This window comes from Ciona robusta, chromosome 2, assembly GCF_009617815.1.
Source record: "Ciona robusta chromosome 2, ASM961781v2".
NCBI classification, from domain to species: Eukaryota; Metazoa; Chordata; class Ascidiacea; order Phlebobranchia; family Cionidae; genus Ciona; species Ciona robusta.
Genome location: NC_143236.1, coordinates 1,500,807 through 1,522,978, shown reverse-complemented (window position 1 = coordinate 1,522,978; position 22,172 = coordinate 1,500,807). Strand labels below are relative to the sequence as shown.

The 22,172-nt window shown below is 39.6% G+C and overlaps 4 protein-coding genes and 2 non-coding genes across 6 annotated transcripts; 3 read left to right on the top strand and 3 right to left on the bottom strand.

Moving 5' to 3' along the window:
* Positions 1-24: 24 nt before the first annotated feature.
* LOC149739623 (cation channel sperm-associated protein 3-like) lies at positions 25-7,089 on the bottom strand. Its single transcript, XM_089872291.1, has 9 exons — positions 6,855-7,089; positions 6,439-6,601; positions 5,834-5,965; positions 5,549-5,683; positions 5,113-5,295; positions 1,081-1,248; positions 838-911; positions 393-569; positions 25-153 (listed from the first exon to the last, which is right to left on the bottom strand). The coding sequence occupies exons 1-9, from the start codon at positions 7,019-7,021 to the stop codon at positions 72-74; spliced, it is 1,281 nt and encodes a 426-aa protein (XP_089728417.1). The 5' UTR covers positions 7,022-7,089; the 3' UTR covers positions 25-71.
* Positions 213-285, top strand: Trnav-aac (transfer RNA valine (anticodon AAC)). The gene has a single exon. It is a non-coding gene; the product is annotated as a tRNA-Val (tRNA).
* Positions 713-785, bottom strand: Trnav-cac (transfer RNA valine (anticodon CAC)). Its single transcript has one exon. It is a non-coding gene; the product is annotated as a tRNA-Val (tRNA).
* On the top strand, positions 1,389-4,987 carry LOC149739624 (mediator of RNA polymerase II transcription subunit 24-like). Its single transcript, XM_089872265.1, has one exon. The coding sequence runs from the start codon at positions 1,506-1,508 to the stop codon at positions 4,404-4,406; it is 2,901 nt and encodes a 966-aa protein (XP_089728391.1). The 5' UTR covers positions 1,389-1,505; the 3' UTR covers positions 4,407-4,987.
* Positions 7,090-7,559: 470 nt separating the features above from the next.
* Positions 7,560-10,716, top strand: LOC149739622 (uncharacterized). The gene is made up of 10 exons (XM_089872942.1): positions 7,560-7,900; positions 8,147-8,276; positions 8,471-8,617; positions 8,701-8,945; positions 9,003-9,129; positions 9,188-9,322; positions 9,635-9,741; positions 9,857-9,977; positions 10,036-10,124; positions 10,192-10,716. Exons 1-10 carry the CDS (start codon positions 7,841-7,843, stop codon positions 10,294-10,296), a joined length of 1,266 nt encoding a protein of 421 aa, XP_089729068.1. The 5' UTR covers positions 7,560-7,840; the 3' UTR covers positions 10,297-10,716.
* On the bottom strand, positions 10,506-20,962 carry LOC149739621 (uncharacterized). Its single transcript, XM_089872935.1, has 23 exons — positions 19,761-20,962; positions 19,564-19,698; positions 17,838-17,931; positions 17,006-17,401; positions 16,527-16,915; positions 16,133-16,465; positions 15,909-16,070; positions 14,763-14,870; positions 14,554-14,667; positions 14,357-14,494; positions 14,189-14,293; positions 13,983-14,127; positions 13,822-13,914; positions 13,510-13,667; positions 13,097-13,241; positions 12,877-12,971; positions 12,476-12,586; positions 12,231-12,405; positions 12,056-12,175; positions 11,755-11,994; positions 11,405-11,497; positions 11,048-11,339; positions 10,506-10,991 (listed from the first exon to the last, which is right to left on the bottom strand). The coding sequence occupies exons 1-23, from the start codon at positions 20,803-20,805 to the stop codon at positions 10,821-10,823; spliced, it is 4,857 nt and encodes a 1,618-aa protein (XP_089729061.1). The 5' UTR covers positions 20,806-20,962; the 3' UTR covers positions 10,506-10,820.
* Positions 20,963-22,172: the final 1,210 nt, after the last annotated feature.

Sequence of the window (22,172 nt, the reverse complement as noted above, 5' to 3'; positions counted from 1 at the left end):
CACCACCGCACTAGAAATAGAAAGTTTTAAAAGACATTCTGTATTGTTCACACAAATACTAACGCATCGTTTTACTCTCCAAGTCGCTTTGAAATTTCTTTGCTAAAAGCTTGCGTCAGTATATGAGATATCTCATAATGATATTGCCGAATCCTGTAAAACAACAATGCCAATCCATTTAAATACGCTCATTCGCGACACGTTTCCCAACTGTTTCCGTAGTGTAGTGGTTATCACGTTCGCCTAACACGCGAAAGGTCCCCGGTTCGAGCCCGGGCGGAAACAATTTTTCGAAATTTTAATTATTTAATTTTGTTTTGGAAATTTTTGAAAACATATACTTTTTAAATGTTTAAATATTTAGTTTAAACAGTAAACTTATTAAACCTTACTTTACAACTCCCTCATCCATGTGGGCAAGAGTTTCAATGTATAATTCCATCCAATCTAAATTTGTGATCAAATCTTCTTGAATGACGTAATCGTCATTATGCAAAGATTCTTGAAATGATTTGACCATCTCATAAAAATTCCCGCAATCTTTCTCTTTTTGTTTTTCTTTTAACTTTCTGCAACAGATCGAAAATAGTACATTTTTTAGTCATTTTCTAGTCTAGTTATATTAAAATGTGTGTGCAAAGAAATGTATATTGGTATTTTATTTAATAAAATTCCAATAAGATTTATTTAATAAAATTCTAATAAGAAAACTTGTTTTCGCCCGGGTTCGAACCGGGGACCTTTCGCGTGTGAGGCGAACGTGATAACCACTACACTACGAAAACCACGTAGAAGCGTTATTGAAAACTGGCTGTTAATCCCGATTGCAGTTTGTACCTTACGTCTTCGTGCTGTCGATGAAGAATACTTTCCTTCTTTCTGGCTAAAATAGCTTCCTTTTCAGCAATAACCTATAGACATAAGTCAGTTGTAAAGCTATATTCTTATAATTGCCGTTACACAAGCCTTTTACTCGACGTAAAATCTATGTGCGCTTATACTGTGAATATTACATTTTCATACTTACTACTTAAAACAATTTACGTTAGCTGTGACTATTAGGTTAACAATAAAAGTTACTTGTTCGTGGTAGTTTTCGTTTGCCTCCTGAATGTTCATGATGTTGACTCCAACAAATATGTTGAATATCAAGAAGTGTCCACAAATGATAAAGAGTATGGTGTAAATTCGTGAGGAGGGCGTTGTTCTTTCATCCATTTCAATTTGTGCATCAAACCATCCATCGACCTGTGTTTATGTTAATATTTAGCAAATACTATTTCGCAAAAATACAATTTCCATAAAATGTTGCATTCGTTTTTCATCGCACCACACAAGGGAATGCCCCCTTACAAGTTTCGAACTTTTCTTGCGTATTTTCTGCGTAGTTATTAGATGTACATACAATTTGTTTGTCAATTCAACCTTAATTGTGTTGGTTGTTTAATTATTTAGAGCTGTATTGCAATCGTGATTGAGTAGTTGTCAATTATTTGTAACCCATTATGCTGCAAAACTCCGCCGATCTCAAGCACCTAGTCATTACGTCGTGGAAGGAACGATGGAGTGAAAAGAAATGGTCCATCCATGTAAAGAAACTGATGACAAGTCCGTCGGATATGCTTCACGTGTCAGATGTATTAGTATCACAATCTTTTATTGGCAGTTCCCCCAATGCGCTTTTGTTGCGTTACATATCATATGCGTTGGAATGCGGACTGTTATCTTATGCGTCGGTTATTACTGCTGTATCAAAACATGAGGATTTAAGTAAAATTGAAAGTACAAAAGCTGTTTATGGTCTGTTGAAAGACTGTCTTCAGGTGGTTTGCAAAACAAGACTGATGGAAGATGCAATGGAGTTATGTTTTTCTCTTCGAATGGTTTTGAAATGGCTTCTACAAAACATTGAACAATGTCTCAAACGAGTATGGGACATGTATGGTTCTACTGCAGAAGAAATAATTAAATTGAACTGTGATATACTTAAACTTATTGCTACAAAACCACGCACATCAGGACTCTTAATAATAGCCAGGTTTGCTGAAGGGGGAGTGTGGAGTCATATTGAGACTGATTTGGCTGTAATCAAAAACTCATCTGGTCAACATCCTCTTCATAGTGAGATAAGTGCATCTTGCCATCATGTGTCTCAGTTATCAAAATGTTCTATTTCTCCCAAACCAGTTTACAAGCTGCCGGTGTCCAGCACATTATGTCAATCTATAATGTCACTCATTCTACTTGAAGTTGAAGAAAGAAAGCTGACAAACATTGAAGCGATTGTGCAGCAGTTAATATTACTGTCTAATATACATGGTCTTTCAACCAGCAATTTAATCTACCATCTGATACAAACTTGTTTCATGGGATACCTCGATTCAAGGGATAATGATTTAGAGCAAGAGTGGTGTGCAATGGTTTTCCTTCGTTTGCCAAAAATAATGGTCCAGTTAAAGGCTCAACTTACTGGCAGTGACTTTGAGTCTCCAAGCAAACTCTCAAGCAAGAAAATTGCTCAATTTGGAGTTGATTTACAAGAGGCAATAAAAATGTTGCTTAAACTTGACAGTCTGTTAGACACTATTGATCAGATATGTGATGGAATGAACTGCTTAAAACTTTTAACTGAGCAGTTTGTAAAGAGAGAGCTGATTACTGACGCTTATCATCAAGATTTACAGAATATTAGATGCTCAATGATAGAAAATATGCCAGTAAACAATGTTAAAGAAAGGTGCCTAAATCCGGTGATCATACTCAAGGCTGAAAATAATATTGACCAGTTGGTGAAACTTTTAAGCTCCACTGATTTTTCTGAGCCAGAGCGCCTGCTTAATACCTTTGCAGGAATGATGTCAATTCGTAGTTTTAGTGCTTTGATCGCTGCTGCCACCACAACAGGTCAATTGCCAACTTTTGCCAATGCTTTGATTGACTGCAATGATGCAATGAAGTCATGCCCAGCAGAGACATCAAAGAATGCCCAAATTCGAGCTGTGTTATTTGACATAACATTTCTTATGGTTTGCTATATGATAAAGCTTTATGGTAAAGAAACAACGGTTGGTTCCTATATAGTAAGATCCAAAGAGGAAACTCCTATATTACTACAATGGATCAATATTTGGTGGACCGACAAAATTACTCAAATCAGCACAGTGAAATCTGAATCTGAACCAAACAGAGTGGAAAATTTAATTCCGGTGTTAAGAAGTTCACAAGAGTTTAAATTAAGCATGACAAAGTGGAATGATATTTGCATGAACCTTCCGCAATCTATGATAGAGTTGCTTACAGCTCGACAGAAAGGAATCATTTCAATCACTGAAGTGGTGCGTGCATGTACTCTAATAAAAGATGGTTGTCCCCTATCTGTTACACTGTCAGTGATGGCAGCCGTTGCACGATGTGCTCGACTTGTAGTAAGTCGCAATGATCACATTCAAGTTTTATCTGCTCTTACTGAAAAAAGCCCCACACAAGTACAGTCCCTGTCAAACATGATGTATAATGAACGATTTGTCTTCTTCCAATTCGTTTCTTCCTCAATTGTGTCAGATTTATTACCTGAATTTGAACCAAAAACTTTAAACTTGGATAAAACACTTCATTGTACCTTGCTCAAGCAAACTTTTATCGAAGCGAATCAAGTTGGTTGGATTAATCATGCAATTATTACTAAGTTCTTAGATTGTTACAACATGCTTGGTGTTTGTGGGTTCATGAGACAAACTTTAAACCAAATTCTGAAAGAAACTCATCTATGTGGTATTACGAATGCAGTTGACATTGTATTCGCAGTTATGAGGTTTGATATAGTTTCTACGACAATGTACTTGCTAAAATATGGCCTACCCACCTTTTTTAAGACGAATTCACGCCCATTAGCAGCGCCGATTGGAAGCGCAATCGCAAAGCTAACAGTTGCAAGTCTTGATATAGCTTTAAACGAAATCACTCTCCAGCAAAAATCTCTTCTTCCCAAGTCAAGGAAACAAAACCCTATGTTGCAAAACATTGTCTTTGACAAACAACAAAAAGTTCGTAGACTGTTTAGCCAAACTGAGCACGATCTTCCTCCTTCTGGAACCACTCCTGGACTTCCTGCAGAGGATCCACTGATCCAAGTCCTTTCCGACTTCATGGATCTTTTATGGAACTCAATGGAATCCAATGAAGGAGGTCCACAGGCAGATTTCATCTTTAAGTTCATCAAGCTTTCATTAGAATCTTCATCACTGCTTTCACGCACAGTGAAACTTCACATTCCTGTTCCAATGCTTTCCAGGTTGCGTTACCCACTAGCGAAAGACTCACATGTACTTTTGTTTGCTGCTTCAGACATGGGAAATGAAGAAATAAGAAAACTAGCTGCTCATGCAATTTGTGTGTTAGATTCCTAAATGGCTCTCTTTACGCAAAAGTTTTTGTTTAGTGAAATTGATTTGTGAACTGTGTGTTCAAGTTTAAAAATCTATCTAATCATGCACAGCTTTGCTAATGTGTGGTCTTTGGTGCAATACCAAGAGTTTTAATCAAATGCAACATGTTGTGTGATTGTGTATAGATAATATACAATAGAAATGTAGGATTTAAAGTTCATTTTTTCTGTAGAAACGTATTGTTTACATAATATTTCGTTTCAAACAATAATTTACTGCGTTCATATCTATAAAACATTTTTCGTGGTTTAATGAACGCTGTGTTATTGCAGTAATACTAATTGGTGAGTAGGCCTATTTTTGTTAAACAAGAGAGCATAGGTCTAATCACTGAAGGTGTTCTTTCACTGCCACAGTTCGATCATCAAACGAAATAAAACTGTTCAATAAGGCCATTATCGTCCATAACACACAGTTTTTAATTTGTAAATTTACGGATTTTCCTACTTATAGAAGGGTTGGGAAAGATGGGACACCTGTTGATTCTATTTTCCCGTCCCATTTGGTAGTTGGTAAATAAACAACATTTAAAAAATGTATAATATATATACCGTTGTTAATTGTTTAAAAAAACAATCAGGACATACGGATATACTGTGCTAAAGATGTCCCATCTTCCCCCACCGTACTGCATATTCGTAATCAATGTCCTTATTCATTCGGTTACCGTAACGAAGCTGAAGAGCGTGAGAAATGCAGAACCAAGATCCCCCCAATTCTCCTCATCACCCCCTTTGTAACCAAACATGTAATATCCAAAGATAGCGAAGAGAAACATCACAAATAGCAGTATGAGCATTACGTTGATAAAGGACTTTTTCATCGTGTCTATGAGAGCAGTCAATAGAACCTGTATTTTAAACGATTAGTTAAATATGTTCAATTACACTTTTACTCAGCATTTTAATTTTAACATAAGTTTTAATCATTGACTTCACAGCAACTGCAGTTTATCAAATGTCTGTATTTTCGAGAAGTTTAGGTCTAATGAATACGCGAGCATATGTTTTTACCGCTTATATTAATAATAATTATTTACTTACGAACATGACATAAATAGTCGCCATATGTTGGTACAAGGGTAAAGTATACAGCTTAATTACTTGTAAACCACGAACAAATGATACAGCTCTCATTGCACGCAGGGCGCGCGTTGCTTTTAAAGTTCTCAGCATTGGCAGAGCACCAGTCCAAGATGCTTCTTTTGAGGCATCGGCGAAAAACTGATCCACCAGCACCTATTGGATAAATGGCGGTAGATACAATTCAGTCAGAATTTAAAAAAAATATGTAAATAACTCTCTGCGAATTCAAACAAAATGTACAACTGAGCTGAAGAAATATGCCAACTGGTATAGTTTTAATTTGAACGAAAAACTTTAACCGACCTGCATATACGATATAAGAAGGATAAAAAAATCGAATCGGTTCGACCACGTAGTCCAATACTGAATAGGTTCTGCATAGATTTTGACAACGAACTCTATAGAATAGATCGCCAGGAAAGCAATGTCTGCTGCCTGCCAAGATATAAATGTATAGTACGGTGGGAAAGATGGGACACCTTTAGCACAAAATATATATAGATACCCTGGTCGTGTTTTAAACAATTAACAACGGGCTGTGAAAGTCGCGAGGACAAGGTTTTATAATTCCTTGAATGTTCTTTGTTTACTACCGAAATGTACGAGAAAATCGAATGAAAAGGTGTCCCATCTTTCCCCATCCTACTATATATTGCCATCGTCGGCCAAACGTTTTAAAAATAAATTATTGGTTATCTGATTTATTTTCCTGTGTGATGGTATACGCGAGTTGTCTTTTGTCAAGGTAATGCATATGATAACAGGCACTAATGTACTTAACACAACACAATTAAAATAATTCTGATTTTTTTAAACTGTGTTACTAAGATGAATTTAAAACTTGAGTTGATGCTATGTGTATTTAAACTTGTATTCTGCACTTCCTTATAAGCCATGTGTAAACTTACTGGAAAGTAAGGTTTCATGGAAGGATAGTAGTTGTTTACGTCAAGCATCATTATTATTGAGTTGGCGAAAATTGCCGCCATAATCAGACCATTAAAAACTTCGCTTTCGCTAATCTTCTGCGCGAGTTCGTGTATCGCTTTGTCCTTCCGCCAGCTTTCGCACCTGAGAAAACATAAAACGTGAACACGAAACGGGTGAACTCGGAAAATCTTCTCTCGTCCACTTTTTTTATTAAAAAAAAATATCTCTGGTAGACCGTGATTTTTATTCACATTTATTGGGTTAAAGACTTTGTTAGTTTATTAAATTAATCTGCGGACGGGACAAAAATTCGTCCAAACCATTTTTATTTGTATATTGTTGTCTTTCTGAAATACCGTGGTATTAACACGTTGTTACAAAGAGGTTCCTTTACCCGGGTTCTTCTTCCCACTCGTTTTCCTCACTTTCAACATCGTTGTCGGCCATGTACGGGGAGTTATCTGCGACCCCTTCGTTGTGCGAAATCACAGCACCTCTCCGACTTTTCTTCTCCATGTTGTTTACACATACATTTAAATCACTTTCAGTCTCTACAAACATTAATTTACAAACTGTGACGACATAATGTTTATTAATCCTCACATTTTGGATTTTGACGAAACAAACAAGATATTGTTGAGTATGTTCAAAACCACAGCCTTGACGTATGTAAAAGCTACAATTTGCTGCATAAATATATGAAGGTCATACCGTTACAATGTTTTCGCTTGTTTTCTCTAAAACGCACCTTATGCGCCTTGAGCCGCATGCGCTGCTCCTGCTCCTCAATTTCCCTCCCAGCACGCTAATAAATTTCTTAGTAGTCTCAAACGCAGTGACGTGAAGGCAGACGTGGTCTAGGACTAGGTGTTAAAGACGTAGTATATATGCTGTGTTGGGTTAAGAATCGGATATGCTTCGATTTTATCCGACCCACGGCCTACTAGAGATATCTTTAGCAGGCCTGTCTGACCACGGTTTTTTTACGTACCTGAAGATAATAGAAGCGTAACAATACTTTCCACAATATCATGCCATGCTATAGTATTTAAATTTTGTCATAATCGGCGTCCTAATAGAATATAAAACGTCAAAATGGCGATATAGTGAAGTCATGCTGTATATGACCATATTTGAACCGAGAACAGAGTTTCTAACTTCATGATACAAGACCAAGGATTTCCAAATATTACCCAGCGTACTTATGACGTACTGTTTACCCCGACACGGACCGCTGACCACCACGCATGAAGTAGCACAGATTCTTTTTTCCCCAGATCGGCGGTGACTTTTTGACCTATTACGGGCTTTCGCGAAATTTCACGCCATTCACAACGTGAAGTCTGGCATCATTGTTAAGTCTGTACTGTTACGTTCAAGATGCGTCGACTGCTATTAGTTTTCCTATTTCTCGTGACCATTTTCGCCAGTGAGGTAAAGGTAAGGTGCTTGAAAGTCATTTATTCTGTTTTATGTTGTTCTGGTTTGACCGAACGTAAATTCTATAAGTTTGTTAATAGCGAAGTAGTTTTAGCGAGCAAGAAATGTTAGTTGGTTGCAGTTGTCTACAAAAATATTACATTTGTTTGAAACCTTGCACAAAAATATTACATACTTTGATTAGTGTACCATAGCAGCCATCTTATAATAAGAGTATTTGATATATATATCAACATATACATGCAGGGAAGGTGTAGGTTTCGTGGAACCTACTACAGATCGAATCAGCGTTGGGATTTCCAGGTCGGAAATAAAAACTTTGAATGCAGGTGTACCAGAACTGGCAGTCCTCATTGCGAATGGTCAGTTGTTAGAGGTAGGTAGACAATATTGTTTACGGAATCGTTGTATAGCCTATACGCTGCTGTATTCTTGTGCAGTAGGCTATATACTTTTGTATTAGGAATTAAAGTAAGTATACAGTAACACTTCGTAGCTGATGTTAATTTATAGCTGTCTGCTTTAAGTATTAATAAGTTTTCTGCATATGCAATTTGATATGGTTTCCAGTTGTTGTGCGTCGATGTTTGGATTCGACAAGACGGTCAAGGGAACTTGGTGAAAGGTGGGAGGTACAACGTAACAACCGGACCCTGGATTGCGCTTGTCAAGAAAACCCAACGAACCATCACTACCAGATAACTTGCTCAGGCAAAAGTAAGTTTCATCTTCAAGCATTGTTTATTCAGTTCAGATTTAGTGGGTTAAGAGTCTATAATATTGCTATTTGTCCAATTAAGATCGTTGTCACCAAAGTGGGATTTCGCGACAACGTGGTGATGAATGGACGTATAATGATGCCACAGGCCTGGTTATGCGCTGTCAATGTCTTGGACGGGAAAGGGTAACCTGTCATGCTAATGTTCGTAAGGATGTTCCATCTCCGACCCCAGAAGCGCAAGTGGTCAATAATTACATTGTCTACGGTAAAACTGTGCTGAGACCGAGTCTTGCCACTTTACAAGCTTGCGATAATGGGCATCGGGTGAGTACGGTATAGTCACATCTCTATGTTGCAGATGAAAATTTTTCTTTATGATAGGTTGTAACCAGCGGGTTCACATGGAATCAGACTAGGGACGTCACGGATACGCAATACACCATTGAGCAATGTGTCTGCCGAAATGCTATTATTCGTTGCATTCCTTATATTATTTCAAGACGAAGAGGTTCGCTTCATATTTCGAACGCAATATCATTTATCATTGTTACTTTTTTTCGCTGTAGAACCACATTGTCTAACGGAAGACGGGGAAGTGATCGACGTTGGGCAATCGTGGATCAAAGTACATCAATCACACGAAAACATTCGGTGGAGATGCGTATGTGCTTCTCATGGCCAACGAGACTGTAGGGATATAGGTGCGTTAAATTAATGTACTATGGGGGAAGATAGGACACCAATAGCACATAATACCCAAGGATCCTGATCGTGTTTTAACACTGGTGTATGGGAGTCATGAGAATACGGTTTTATAATTCTTTGAATGTTCTTTGTTTACTGCCAAATGAGACGAGAACGTAGAACGAAAAGGTGTCTCATTTTGCCCACCCTACCATTTACATCTCTGCCATTGCTTACTGTAGTCAGATATTTTTCTGCACTACCGAGCTACGTCTGCATTGAATTCCGTTGCGTTCTTTCTTATGTTATTCATATTGATACTTTTTTAGGTTACTGTCCTACACCAACTCCGCCCATTAATGGAGCCATCGTGTGTGTATCTGCTGGTAAAGCCGGACCAAAACAAACAATATTCTGCAAACCCATGTGTCTTCAAGTGAGTGTACATCAACAGTTAAACTTATACTAAAAGTTTAAACTTCAAAAGTCTTTGTCCTAAAACAGCCCAATACACTTTTAAAGCCCTTCCCTATGATGTTGTGTGTTTGCAGAATTACGATTTCCACAACCGCCATAGATACTATCGAGTGTGGGAGGTCTGCAGTCACGTGACATTGCACCGTTGGTCAGGAGGTTACTTCGAGGACGCACTTTTGTTGGGGAAATGCACAAGTAATATTGTTATATAACCGCCAAACCACTTTATTTACCTCTTAAAACCATTATTCAGGGCCCCGTACCCCATTGCGTGGTGGGCCGCAGTCTTTGTATTTACAAACAGATGATTGCTTGAGCTTGACTCGCGACCAAATTCACGACGTAAGTCGGATTTAAAATGGTATCACTTACAATCTGCAATACGAGTAAACACATGTTGTATTCTCAGATCGAACAAAGTTTCGTCCAATCTCTGCGTTTGAACGACTTATGTGGTACTAAGTGTCAAGTCAGTTTGTTTAAATGTGGCGAACGTTCCCCACTACCCGAATAATGTTTACTTGAAAACGGAACGATTCTGCTTGCTGCAAAACAAACTTCATGACAATCTATCCAAGGCCTTTTGTCTGTATTATCTTTAACTATAAAATGGGCTACATTGTTTCCGTCAAATGTCAAGATAATGTTGGGCCCACTTACAAAACAGCTTCCCAAAGTTTTCGCCAAACGCTGCTCTTGCTTTGAGCCATTAAAGTGTACACGTTTTTTGTATATAGTTATCAAGTTTACTTTAAATATAGTTCGCTTATAAATAGTTTTAAGGCTGACTGACGCAACCGCGTAATCAAGTAACAAAGCGACAGATAAACACTCTTCAGTGTTATTGTAAAATCGGAAGACTTTTTTGGAACAATGTTGCGTCAATGTGACGAATACAATTAAAAGTCGCCAGTCTGTTACTGACGTAGTTGAAGATTTGATTTCAATGCCCATTGTGACCCCATATCCACAAATCAACGTTTCATCTTCGTAGTGCATGTGATATTCCGTGACTTTTGACTCTTATTGTTCTATTAGTCACCCAAGTTCGTCCATTTGTCGTTTGGCCCACTTCGAAAAATACCTCACGTCAGTGTAGACACCAGGTGCGCTATGAGGTTTGCAAGACGAACCCCAGCTGGTGACGCCAGAGAGCTGCCACTGGCGGCGCTGGGGATGCCAGCACATCATCGGTCCTCCACTGTCTCCCTGGTATTAGTTTGCAATAAGCTCATGACGTCATACTTATGTCACGTGATACTCACACTACACGCATCAACGGTTCCACCACGGCCAGCACACATCATTCGATCACTGATAACGTGGTAAGGATAGTACCGCTGGCAGGTACTTCGCTCAATCACTCGAACTGAACCTTCTTGAAGCTTACGGGCGCCCCCGCGATGTTCACCCGACACCCCCCAGCCCGCAATAACACAGTACGAGCCTGGGTCAATATCAAATGTCGGAAGGCATAGAGGCTCTGCATTGAAGCTCCGAACTCTCCCGTTAAGTTTCACCAATGCGATATCAAAATCCACAGCTTCTGGGTTGTACCTATGACAAACATTAAATGACGTAATGTTCGAATAATTTCAATGATTTTGTTAAAGTAAATCAACCTTGGGTGTATATAAACTTCGGATACGTTATATTCCATCGTCCCACCGCTGCCTGTTCTCAATCTAGCGGTCCAGATACCGAGTCCCTCCCTTCTGTAAAACCCAAAATTAATGTAGCAAATTGTTTAACTATAAAATGTATAGTACTGTGGGGTAAGATGGGACACTTTTAGCACATAATATTCATATATCTTGTTTTAAAAATTTAACAACGGTCTATATAAGTCGTGAGGATACGGTTTTATAATTCTTTGAATGGATTACCTTTACTACCAGTGAAATGGGACGATAACATATAATGAAATTGTGTCCCTATCGTCCCCACCCGACTATATGAGCATTTAACTTACTCGTGGAAGCAATGCGCAGCAGATATCAACCACTGTGGACGTACTAGAGTTGCACCACAAACGTGATTCATGCCAGGCAACGTTAACGAGGTCATCCAAGGCCAAGTGCGGTCCCTTGAAGTTCTGCCGCCAAGTATACGTGTATATATTCGTCTACCGTCGCTGACATCATTTCTCTTTCCGCATGAGCGAGGTTTGCACGTGATTTTCACGTGACTACGGGAACGGCAGTGCTGGGATCTTGAATTTAATTCGATTTAAAAATACTTTTTTTCAGATACGCCTTTTCAAGTAAACCTACCCGCACTGCAGAGCTCCTTGAATGCGTCGAATTTTTTGATTACCATTTCTAAGTGACACGTGACAAGTTCGTCTGTGACGTATCGTGACGTAGTCAACTGTATGAAATGCTGTTGCTTTGCTGAATAACATTACAGTTTAAAATAAAATACAGCTACGTAAATAAGAAAGATTACCTGAACCCCATTTGATGGCACGCTTGATGACTCAACAAATAGTTCCATGAGTCAGCACAAATTGGCAACCACCGTGACGTCATAACGTCAAAGCCAGTCAACATTCCTGCTTCTGTGTAGCTTTGTGCGGTATCTTCAATTATATTTCCGACGTCGCTCGGGGGAAGTAGTTTCACTATATAGCGTTTTAAACAATTACAAAAGATAAATAGTTTTTATCAAAACAGTATTTGTTCGTCACTTACAGCAGTTCGCTTCATCACTGCCGTCGGCACAATCGTCGCTCCCGTCACACCAAGAGGTGTTGGAAATGCAGGTGTAGTCGAAACAAGGCCTTTCAGAGGCTGTGCAGTTATCTGAAGAAAGATATAGTGTATCAGGACTCATGAGTAGGCCATGATATATTCAAGATAAATTCATGTACACTATAGTAGACTGGGAGAAGACGGGGCACTCCTAGCACAGAATATCCAAATCTTTGGGTTTTCAATAATCAATAACGGTCTATGGGAGTCGTGAGAACACGGTTTTTATTATCTTTAAAGTGTTCTTTCATTACTATCAAATGATACGAGTAAGTAGATTAAAAAGGTGTCCCATCTCCCCCACCCGAATATATAAATTCACCGATATTGTTTATACTCACTGCACGACTCTTCGTCGGAGTTATCAGAACAATCTTTATGACCATCACATACAAACTCCATTGACAAACACTTTCCCCCTGATTTGCACCGAAACCTATGTATATACATTGTATTGTATTTCTTCTTGAAGAAAAATCACCGTAAAGTTGTTTTGGTCATACAGTATTTCAAGTTTAAATATTCCGTATCGTTTAAGTTAAACAGTTCCTTGTAACTTACCGACTCAAATCAGCGCAGTTACATTCAGCTTCATCCGAACCGTCAAGACATTGCTTTGCTCCATCGCACCGTGACGTCATAGGCAGACACTGTGGCCCTGATGACGTAGTGGAGTTATGACATTCGAATTGGCCGTCAGGGCAACCTGGGAGTAAATGGATTATAAAAAGACGTGTTTCAGAAAAAAAAAAAACATTGAAATACCGAGTTAAAAGAAGTGGCTGGTACATATATATGTTCTTCGTTAACGAAATTTTAAAGCTATAATACAGCTATAATAATACACGTACCACGACAAGTGGTTTTGCAGTTCTACCAACTTCGTTTTGCAGTTCTACCAACCGACAATACAGTTGTTTAAAGTGTATATTCGATCTTGTCAAGCGTTTGACGCGATACAACATATAATTTACCTGCGCCTACAGATAGTGGGTGGTAACAATTTGTTTCATTTGATTTTGATGGAAAGGATTCGCAACTGAGGAATTTCGGCCACATAAGGGAAGCAGCAAACAAGACAGTGGCACATGAGTTTCTCACTTCTTCACAGAGCGAACGACAGGGAAGTTGTCTGAAAATAATATTAAAAAACCGTTGATGTTAATCGACAGTTTCGTTTGTGGGAATTGACAAGGAGTAACAAGCGAATTGTGTCGAGCTTCCAACTGCCATGTATATCTTAGTAAAAAATAAAATAAAAGGTAAACTAATAAGGTATTCTATACCTTATTTGTGAATCAGTAGAGACGCCGCATCCGCCTCGTTGTTTGAAAGGGGCAAGTATTAAACATCCAAGTTCTCGTAGTAGTGGATGACACCTGAGATTAAAAAAATGTTATTTTTACAAAAACCCAAACATATCTCGTTTCTTCGTGTTTTAATTAACCTTGTATGCACGACCGTTGTCAGCATCACATACTCCGGACTCATCGCGGTTTTCAACTGGGTCACGTGTCCCAAGAAGTTTGGCATCATTGTCGTATTATAGGTCAACTGACCACAAGTTTGCAACGTGACAGTTTCACACCGACCTGCGTAATATTGTTGTAAAAATAGTGACACCACTGCAAGTGACAGGTGAATATAACATACCACAATCACTTTCGTCGCTCCCATCTTCGCAATCACTTACTCCGTCACATAGTTTTGTGACTGAAACGCATTCATTGTCGCACAAGATTTGCCACTGCCCACAACCTAAAATATTGAGAAAGGGACAAAGTGAGTTTGGTGGTGAAACAGCTATGTGATAGTACGTACGTGGTCCGGCTGGTTGTGGGCAATCGTCTTCGTCTGAACCGTTCAAACAGTCGAACTTTCCATCACAGACATTGCGGGGAGGAATACACTGCTGGTTTCCATTTCCACGGCAGGAAACCAGACTTTGACTTTCACAACCTTAAAATTGTGGTTAGTTCCAACTACTGATTAATCATTTCAACCACTAGGTCACTCACTGCAATTCGCTTCATCCTGTCCGTTGTTGCAGTCCACGTCTCCATCGCACCACCAAGTGGACAATACGCATTGCTGGTCATCACCACAAGATGTCAGGTTTCTGCCACAAGTTGCTGTAAAGTGTACTCGTTATAACAATGTTAATTAGATTATTACGGCAACAAGAAGAAAGTTTCAAACTAAATGTTAAAACGAGTTTTTGACTTACGACACTGCTGTTCATCTGAACGATCTTGGCAATCATAGAAACCGTCACACGCCTTGGTACCGTCCACGCATTGACCATTGGAACATCGAAAGTTGTCGTATTCGCAAACTGTGTGGAAAGACCAAACGCTGTTACAAAATCGACCCAATTTACGACGTTCAAAACAATGTTGACTGCTGTGTTTCAAAACACCATTACCAACGTCCTTACATCCCATTTGTATTTCTAATGGTGGTGATGTCATTGGATTAATGACGTAATTATCCAAAGCAGAGAGATCACCGGGTATTGATTTAGAATGTTTTAAAGTAGGGACAGCGACAATATGGCTGTTCAATTATTTAACGAGGTTGATTCGGTACCTATTTGCAAGATATTTCGAAAACTCCGTGTCGCTTCGTCAAATGCTATTAGGCAACTATAAGGCAAATAGCCAAAACACCAAAAGGCATAGACTGTTAACGGTTTAGACAGTAGTTTCGGGACATACTTTACTCCAGTTATATATGAGCTATTTATGGAACTGGTAGACAACGCTGGTCTGTGCTACAGAAAATCAACTATGAATCCACTAATCTGTTGCACGCCGGTTGCAAGCTAAACTACGGTTGCAAGCTAAAAGGGAAGTTGACCTTTGAGGGACGGGAAGTTGAGGGACGAATTTCTATATTGAATCATATATATTTTTTCCTTTTGGTAATTTGTTCAAGAAATTTCAATCCATCAAACCCAACTTTCAGAAGTTTTTACCTTATTTTTAGCTAATATTTTCCCCGCGTGCTGGGTCAAAACCAAACTGCTATGTTTACTAAACGAATTATATCGACGAAGCGCACAAAGCTCGCTTTTGTTGTACCGATATGAAATTCAGGGATTAGCCTCGGATTGCCGTTTAAAGTGGGGCAAAGCTCCACCGCAGGAAGAAAGGGACAACTTAACGTTAAACTCCCGGATTACCCGTTGCATAGGGTATTCAACGTTAAAGTTAACGTCAACCCTTTTTTACAAACTGCCTAACGTTGTGAATGTGTTTATAAAAACCCGATCTTCTTGCTAATTTCTGGATGCGGGTGTATACACTGGTAATTTCTTCTTAAAATTCTAGTTTCTTTTTAACTTTTATTTTATTTATCACTTGTCACTCACCACATTCCTTTTCGTCTTCCGATCCTCCACAGTCGTTGTAGCCATCACAGCGCCACCTAATGTCAATACATTTATCATCATCACAAGCAAACATCCCGACTCCACATTTGGACTCCACAATTACAGATGTTATCACGGATTCAGTCGTTTCTCTTTGTCGATCTATAAAATATCGTTATCTGCCGTTAAAATGTTTTTTTCTCTATCTGATCAGTAATATTTACCGGGTCTTTCTGGAGGAGAGAGATCCACACAATCCTCGCTCGACGATTCTTGGGCTAATATGACATCACATACATATTTTATGACGTCACGGTTACCGTACTCATCCTGGTGCTTTCTATTCGATCTGTTTATTTGGGAAAACTTTAGACGTTTGTGAACTTTTTGCTTAAATGTCCGACGGTTTCCGGTTATGAGTTGGCCGCTTTTCGAGTTAATGATGACGTCACGATGACGTATGGTTTGAAATATAGCAAGTGAAGACGTTGGAAGGCATGACGTCAGTTCTTTCACACACCAGGAGTGGCAAGGAGCCTCGATTAACGGTTGTGAACCTGAAAGGAGATCAAACTAATGTTAATCGATTCTATCATTGTGAATTTGAAACGCTTATACCTGGCTGTGGAGAACACATCGGATACTGAAGGTTGCAAAGAAACAGAAGGGACGACGGATTCTGTGTGCATTCATTCGTGACATTTGATGACGTCAGTACAGCGGATAGCTCGCTGAGAACGATAGAAGTAACTCCAGCTTGTTTCTCGTCTTGGACCCGATCGTATGACGTATATATGTATGGAAGCACGGCGTCACACACGTGATCTTCCACGTAGGTGCAGCTGAGACGCGAGTCATCGGCAATGACGTCATTATCCGCGTGTTGGCGCCTCTGCTGGAAGTATGTACCCATGACGTCATCAAGGCCATAGAAGATGTCGTCATCGTCCGAAAAAACATCTTCGTTGGGATAAGCGCTGCCCTCATAAGCTGCATCTGCGGGATTCCTAGATAATTTAAAGAAATGTTTACAAATCCAAACTTGGTAAAACAGAAATATGTATGGATACAAATAGTTATGTTAGATTTCAACACACCGGTATTTTAAATTCGATCGAACTCTCGTGTGATGCGGCCCTCTGTATAGCTCTTCCACTCTCTCTGACGTAGAATTGGTGACGTCATCGTCTTCATTCCGAAAATGACCTGAACGACTTTGATCCTGATCATTTTTTCTCTTTTCGCCGTTTTTCCTCTTATGCTTTTTGCGTCTACGCCGTTTGCTCTTCTCGCTTGTTTTTGGTGATCTGTTTCTCGGTGTTGCTGCTACTTGCTTGCGAGTAACGGGTGGTTGCGTGGTCGATACTTTGCCATCATCCGTGTTACTGAATACAACTTTTTGCGAATTCTTCTTCGGTGTGACTTTTCTTTCATTTATACCATAACCCACAGTCGTTGAAACAATGGAGCTCTCCTTGAGGGTTGTACTCGTCCTGGGATATTGTCTTAATTATTACAGTGTTGTTTTGGGAAATGTGATTTATTTAGTTTGTCAACCCATCTCGTTATAAATATAGTATGGTAGATTAAGATGGGGCACCTTTTGATTACATCCCCCCATTTGGTAGTAAACAAATACCATCTAAAGAAATATAAAACTGTATCCTCACGACTCCCATAGACGGTTGTTTACTGTTTAAAACACGATCAGAATATTTGGATATTACGTGCTGAAAGTGTCCTATCTTACCCCCCAATACTATACATGTATTTCAGTATGCAATGTTGCCTAAATAATATTCTACAACCTGTCCGCCACATGCAGCCATTAATTATTGTATGTCAGACGCGCTTAAATGTTTCCGGGTTACTTAGTCTATATAGCAGTCTTGGTTTGGAGTCTGAATTTAATGCAGCACATCTGCTTACCACGGTTGACCTTTCACAATCGGTGTCCTCTCCATCAGGGCCGGTGTCACCTGACCTTTCACCTCATTCGTCGTTTGTGACGTTGAAAGCACCCCTGTGAAATCACAATTGAATTAGTTTGAATATAAGTTAGAAATATCTAAAATCTGTCAATTTTAAGTATAAAAATGTTTAAATGTGATTTGGTTAACAGATAATAAAATTAATTAAACAAATCTCGATAAAAAATGAATATTTGCACGAGAATGAGACAACAATTCATTTTATCAGTGCCTGAAGCTACACGCGCACGATACTTTCAATGGGCCGTGCAGCCATGAGTAGCTCGGTAGTAAGCCCAATTAAAGCAATCTCGAGCTGGCGACATTACAGAAGACGCCGTCATAAAAATTTCCACTTGAAACGTCTGCATCTTGCTAATGTTTACAAACAAGCGGTTTGATTTCAAGCGGGCTCGGTGTTTGTTGCAATGCGGCGCCAGTCGCACGTCCTCGCTTTTGTTTCAACGAAAAACAACAAAACAAAGTAAAAGTGAAGTCAGGTTGTATGTGATATAATGGTTGTGAATGTACCCTTGTAATTATCGCCCGTTTACCGCTCTGGCATTAGTTCCGGTTTTTCGGAAAATTTTCCGCCTTGAATTGCGGGATCGATCGGGCAACTCGGCAAACGAAATTCAGTCGAGCCAAATTCGATTAGATACTTTCGAATCGATTGCATTGTTACGTGACAGTAAAATTAGGGACTTCTGCATCGTTTGAGACAAAGTCGACCGATGTGTGTGACGTTTGCCGACCCCTTTTGCTGTATAACAATCCAGCCTCAATTATTGATCAAACTTCAGAGTTGGTCGCTACACATGTTGTTTGTGTATTGTATATAGGATGTTGCGAAAATATTTTCACCGATATTTTGATATCTCGGTGGTCGAACCGCCCGAAATGTTTAAATTCTGCCGAATTATCCTATCTGATAAGCCATCACCCGCACACTCCGAATACATTATCAGATTAAACAAGACGCTTCTTTACTCATAGCTGCATCGCGATCTTCTCAAATTATGATGTCACAAACGGGGGATTAGTAACGGCGAATTATCGATTTTGAAACATCGCGAAACGTTTTTCCCGATTCCTGCGGTAAACAATAGGTATGCGTAGAGCGTTGTAGAAATAATTGAATGGAAAATGCGTCCCTCACTGTTTTTTGTGTAAATAATTGTACCCAGGTCGCGTTTATTTAGGGATAACAATTGTGTGTCTATGACGTCATTGCATAGCATATGTCCACTATATTGGGTCACCATGAAAAAGGAATGCGGTTCTCGTGATGTTTTGTTATAAATTTCACGGAAACTTTAGTATATTATGTTGGATTGGCAATCCGCGTTATTTTATGAATTTTCTTGTTTTTGTTAGTTTTTCTTCATAAGCTACGATTCATGGAGAGCAGGTAATACAAAATTGGTCGCGTAACATCAGAAGAGATTAGACAAATGACCATTACCGCTATCGCTGTTCGAAATCTCGGCACTGAGCAGCACAAGGGTTTGGGCACACGCCAAATAATGTAAAAGCAAAGCTGCGACTCTGTATCGTAAACAACATAATAGGGGTTCTCAAGTATTCGGGGCTTAAGTGGAATGTCACTGCGGCACGTGATATTGATTTAAAAGTTTACGACTACCATTATAAGTTTGGTGAACGATTACCCTACTGCCACTTACCCAGCAAAAACATGATAAGGATGGCAGTTGTTGCGATGGCGACGAACGTGGGTATTAGAATCAGACAGAACCTGCATTTGCGTCCCACCTTCGGGCACGTTTTAGGAGAACCTTTCGAATCGTATTTCACGGCACCTGAAAATAAAGAAACGAACCAGTGCGACTTCTGATTACTAAAACGGACAACACCCTCTTACCTTTAGTCGTTAATATAGTGGACGTGTAAGATATTGGGGCGAAATTTAACGGACTGTCGTCGTCTGTTACTAATCTGTAGTCTTCAAAATCAGGGGTCATGACCCCGACATCTCGCCGTGCCGTTGCATAAGCAGGTCGCGCAGGTCGAGGTGGAAGAGGACGACGTTTACGATTCGGTCTCTCCGTACCGTATCCACGTTCGACATTATTACGCCCGGCTGTAGATTGCCTTTCACTCGTTCTCGTATTTCCGGAGGAGCCATAACGCCCACATCCACTAGCTGCTGCTGTTGGTATCATTTCTACTCTGCACCGTCCCTGGTGGTAATCTGCAAGTCTTCGGATAGTTGTGTATTGCGCCACCCGGTGATCAGGATAAAACAATTTGGGCTGACCCGGCTTGAAGAGTGACGTAGGCCGCGGTGTCACCGGTGACGTCACAGATGACGTAGATACAGACTGCAGAGGAGGTGACCCTAAATGACTGGTTTGCGTTGTCGCTGATGTCTCCTCACTTAACTCAGGCGAACTTATTTCCACGATTATTTCAAGCTTATTTCCTTCCTCGCAGTCGTACTTGTAATCACTGTCATCTGTTGTCGGTTGTGACTCGTCTATTGATGCTACAAAAGTTAATAAGTCGCTTTCGCTGTCGTCTGCCGATTTCTCTCGATTTGTTGACTCATTTCTTCGCTCTCCTTTCTGGCCTTCTTTGCCGTCCTTCTCTCCTTTAACGTGCATGTTCCTCGCCCCACCTTTCGATCGAAGACCGCTAGCAGTTACATCATAAGTGCCGATCATTACGTCATGGTTCTTTAGCATGTACTCTCGTCCCATCGTCGCCCTCTCAAGGGTTGGGAAACTTGTGGTCTTCCGTAGCCAGCCCCCAGTCTCGCCATTTCCATAGTCCGCATCCGGCGGGGGCGGTGGGGGTGGGGGTAGCGGCTCCAACGCCTTCCGTCTATACTTCTTGCCTCGAATGTCCGGATTGTCATAACAACCAGCGTCAGCGCTCTCAGAGCGCGTTCGGTGCATGGAATGCATCTGCACTTGTCTGCTGATGTCTCGTGGCCATCAACAGATAAACAGGACCATTATCATGTCAAAACCATTTGCCACTTTGCTTCGTGTTACTCATTGGCGTACCGAATAGCAGACACAATATATTGAAGCTGTATGAATCTACAAAATAGAAAGTAGTATTTGTCAGACCCTCCTGTCTTAATACATCTATCTTCGGGACTTCCCTCACCCAACTCCAATCGATGGGGAAACTTAAGACGAAGATATTATTAATACGCAAATACCAACCAAGTAATGCGTTCGGTTGGCATAAATTATTAATCGTGATCAATTTTAATACGCACGAAATAAACTGTAGGAATTTATAGATTACCTTCATATACCATATTTAAAGCTATGCGGCTAATAAAGAATCAATACGCTGCTGGTTATGAATATTACGCAGTGTGTATCTCGTATCACATCAAAGTCATTAACTTCTTTTTCGTGTCAAAGCTAGTGAATGATTCATGGCCGTTCCGGTTTCCACGGCAACCAAGTTTTCCATTCAATTTTGCGCAAACTCAATTGTAAGATCAATACCTTGGCTGTTCGACGGCAACAAGGTGGGGAGGGGGAATTTAAAACTTTTCGTTTATTCTGAAAAATATTCCGCTCAAGTTCAAAATAAACTACGTTTGAATAATTGTTTTTTGCCGAAAAATGTAAGTTTAATAAAAATAACTTGCAAACATTCCGTCGTGGTATATATATAAATAGTCCAGAGTTGACAAATTAATTTCTTCCCTTTAAATCATAATCATTCAGATTTATTTGGCTTGTACATAAGTGTTTTTCTGTGAAAAGTGACATTTTTAAAGAAATACAATGTCGGCTGCATAAAAATATACGTTACAAGAAAACCAATTGGTCAAATTAAGGTCAATGAATTTCACGGTTAAGAAAACATGTCTGTCGATAGTGATTGATTTGACTGCCCATTTTAACTATACGCAAACCAGACAAAACCGTATGAGCGCAAGACTTTTAATATCGCATACACGGTTCGACAATCTGATAAAGGATATTTGATCTTTTCTGCAGAAATATTTTACCGCAAAATTTACCTGACCGACTTATCATCGGAATTTTTCTTCTTGTATTTTTTTGTTACACTATCAACCGGGATTATTTGAATTTCATGCTCTAAAGTTCAGTCTAATGTTCTCTGGGTAATATGCTGTCCTATTAGACATTCTGGGCTGGATTATGTTACACAATATCTTTTTAATGGTACACGGAATTTACTTGTTATGCATTTTCTGTAGTACGAGGTATTCTATCCGGTGCTAAGTCATTTACAAATGCTACAATAATTTTAGTAGGACGCGCAAGTTTTTTTCCTAACT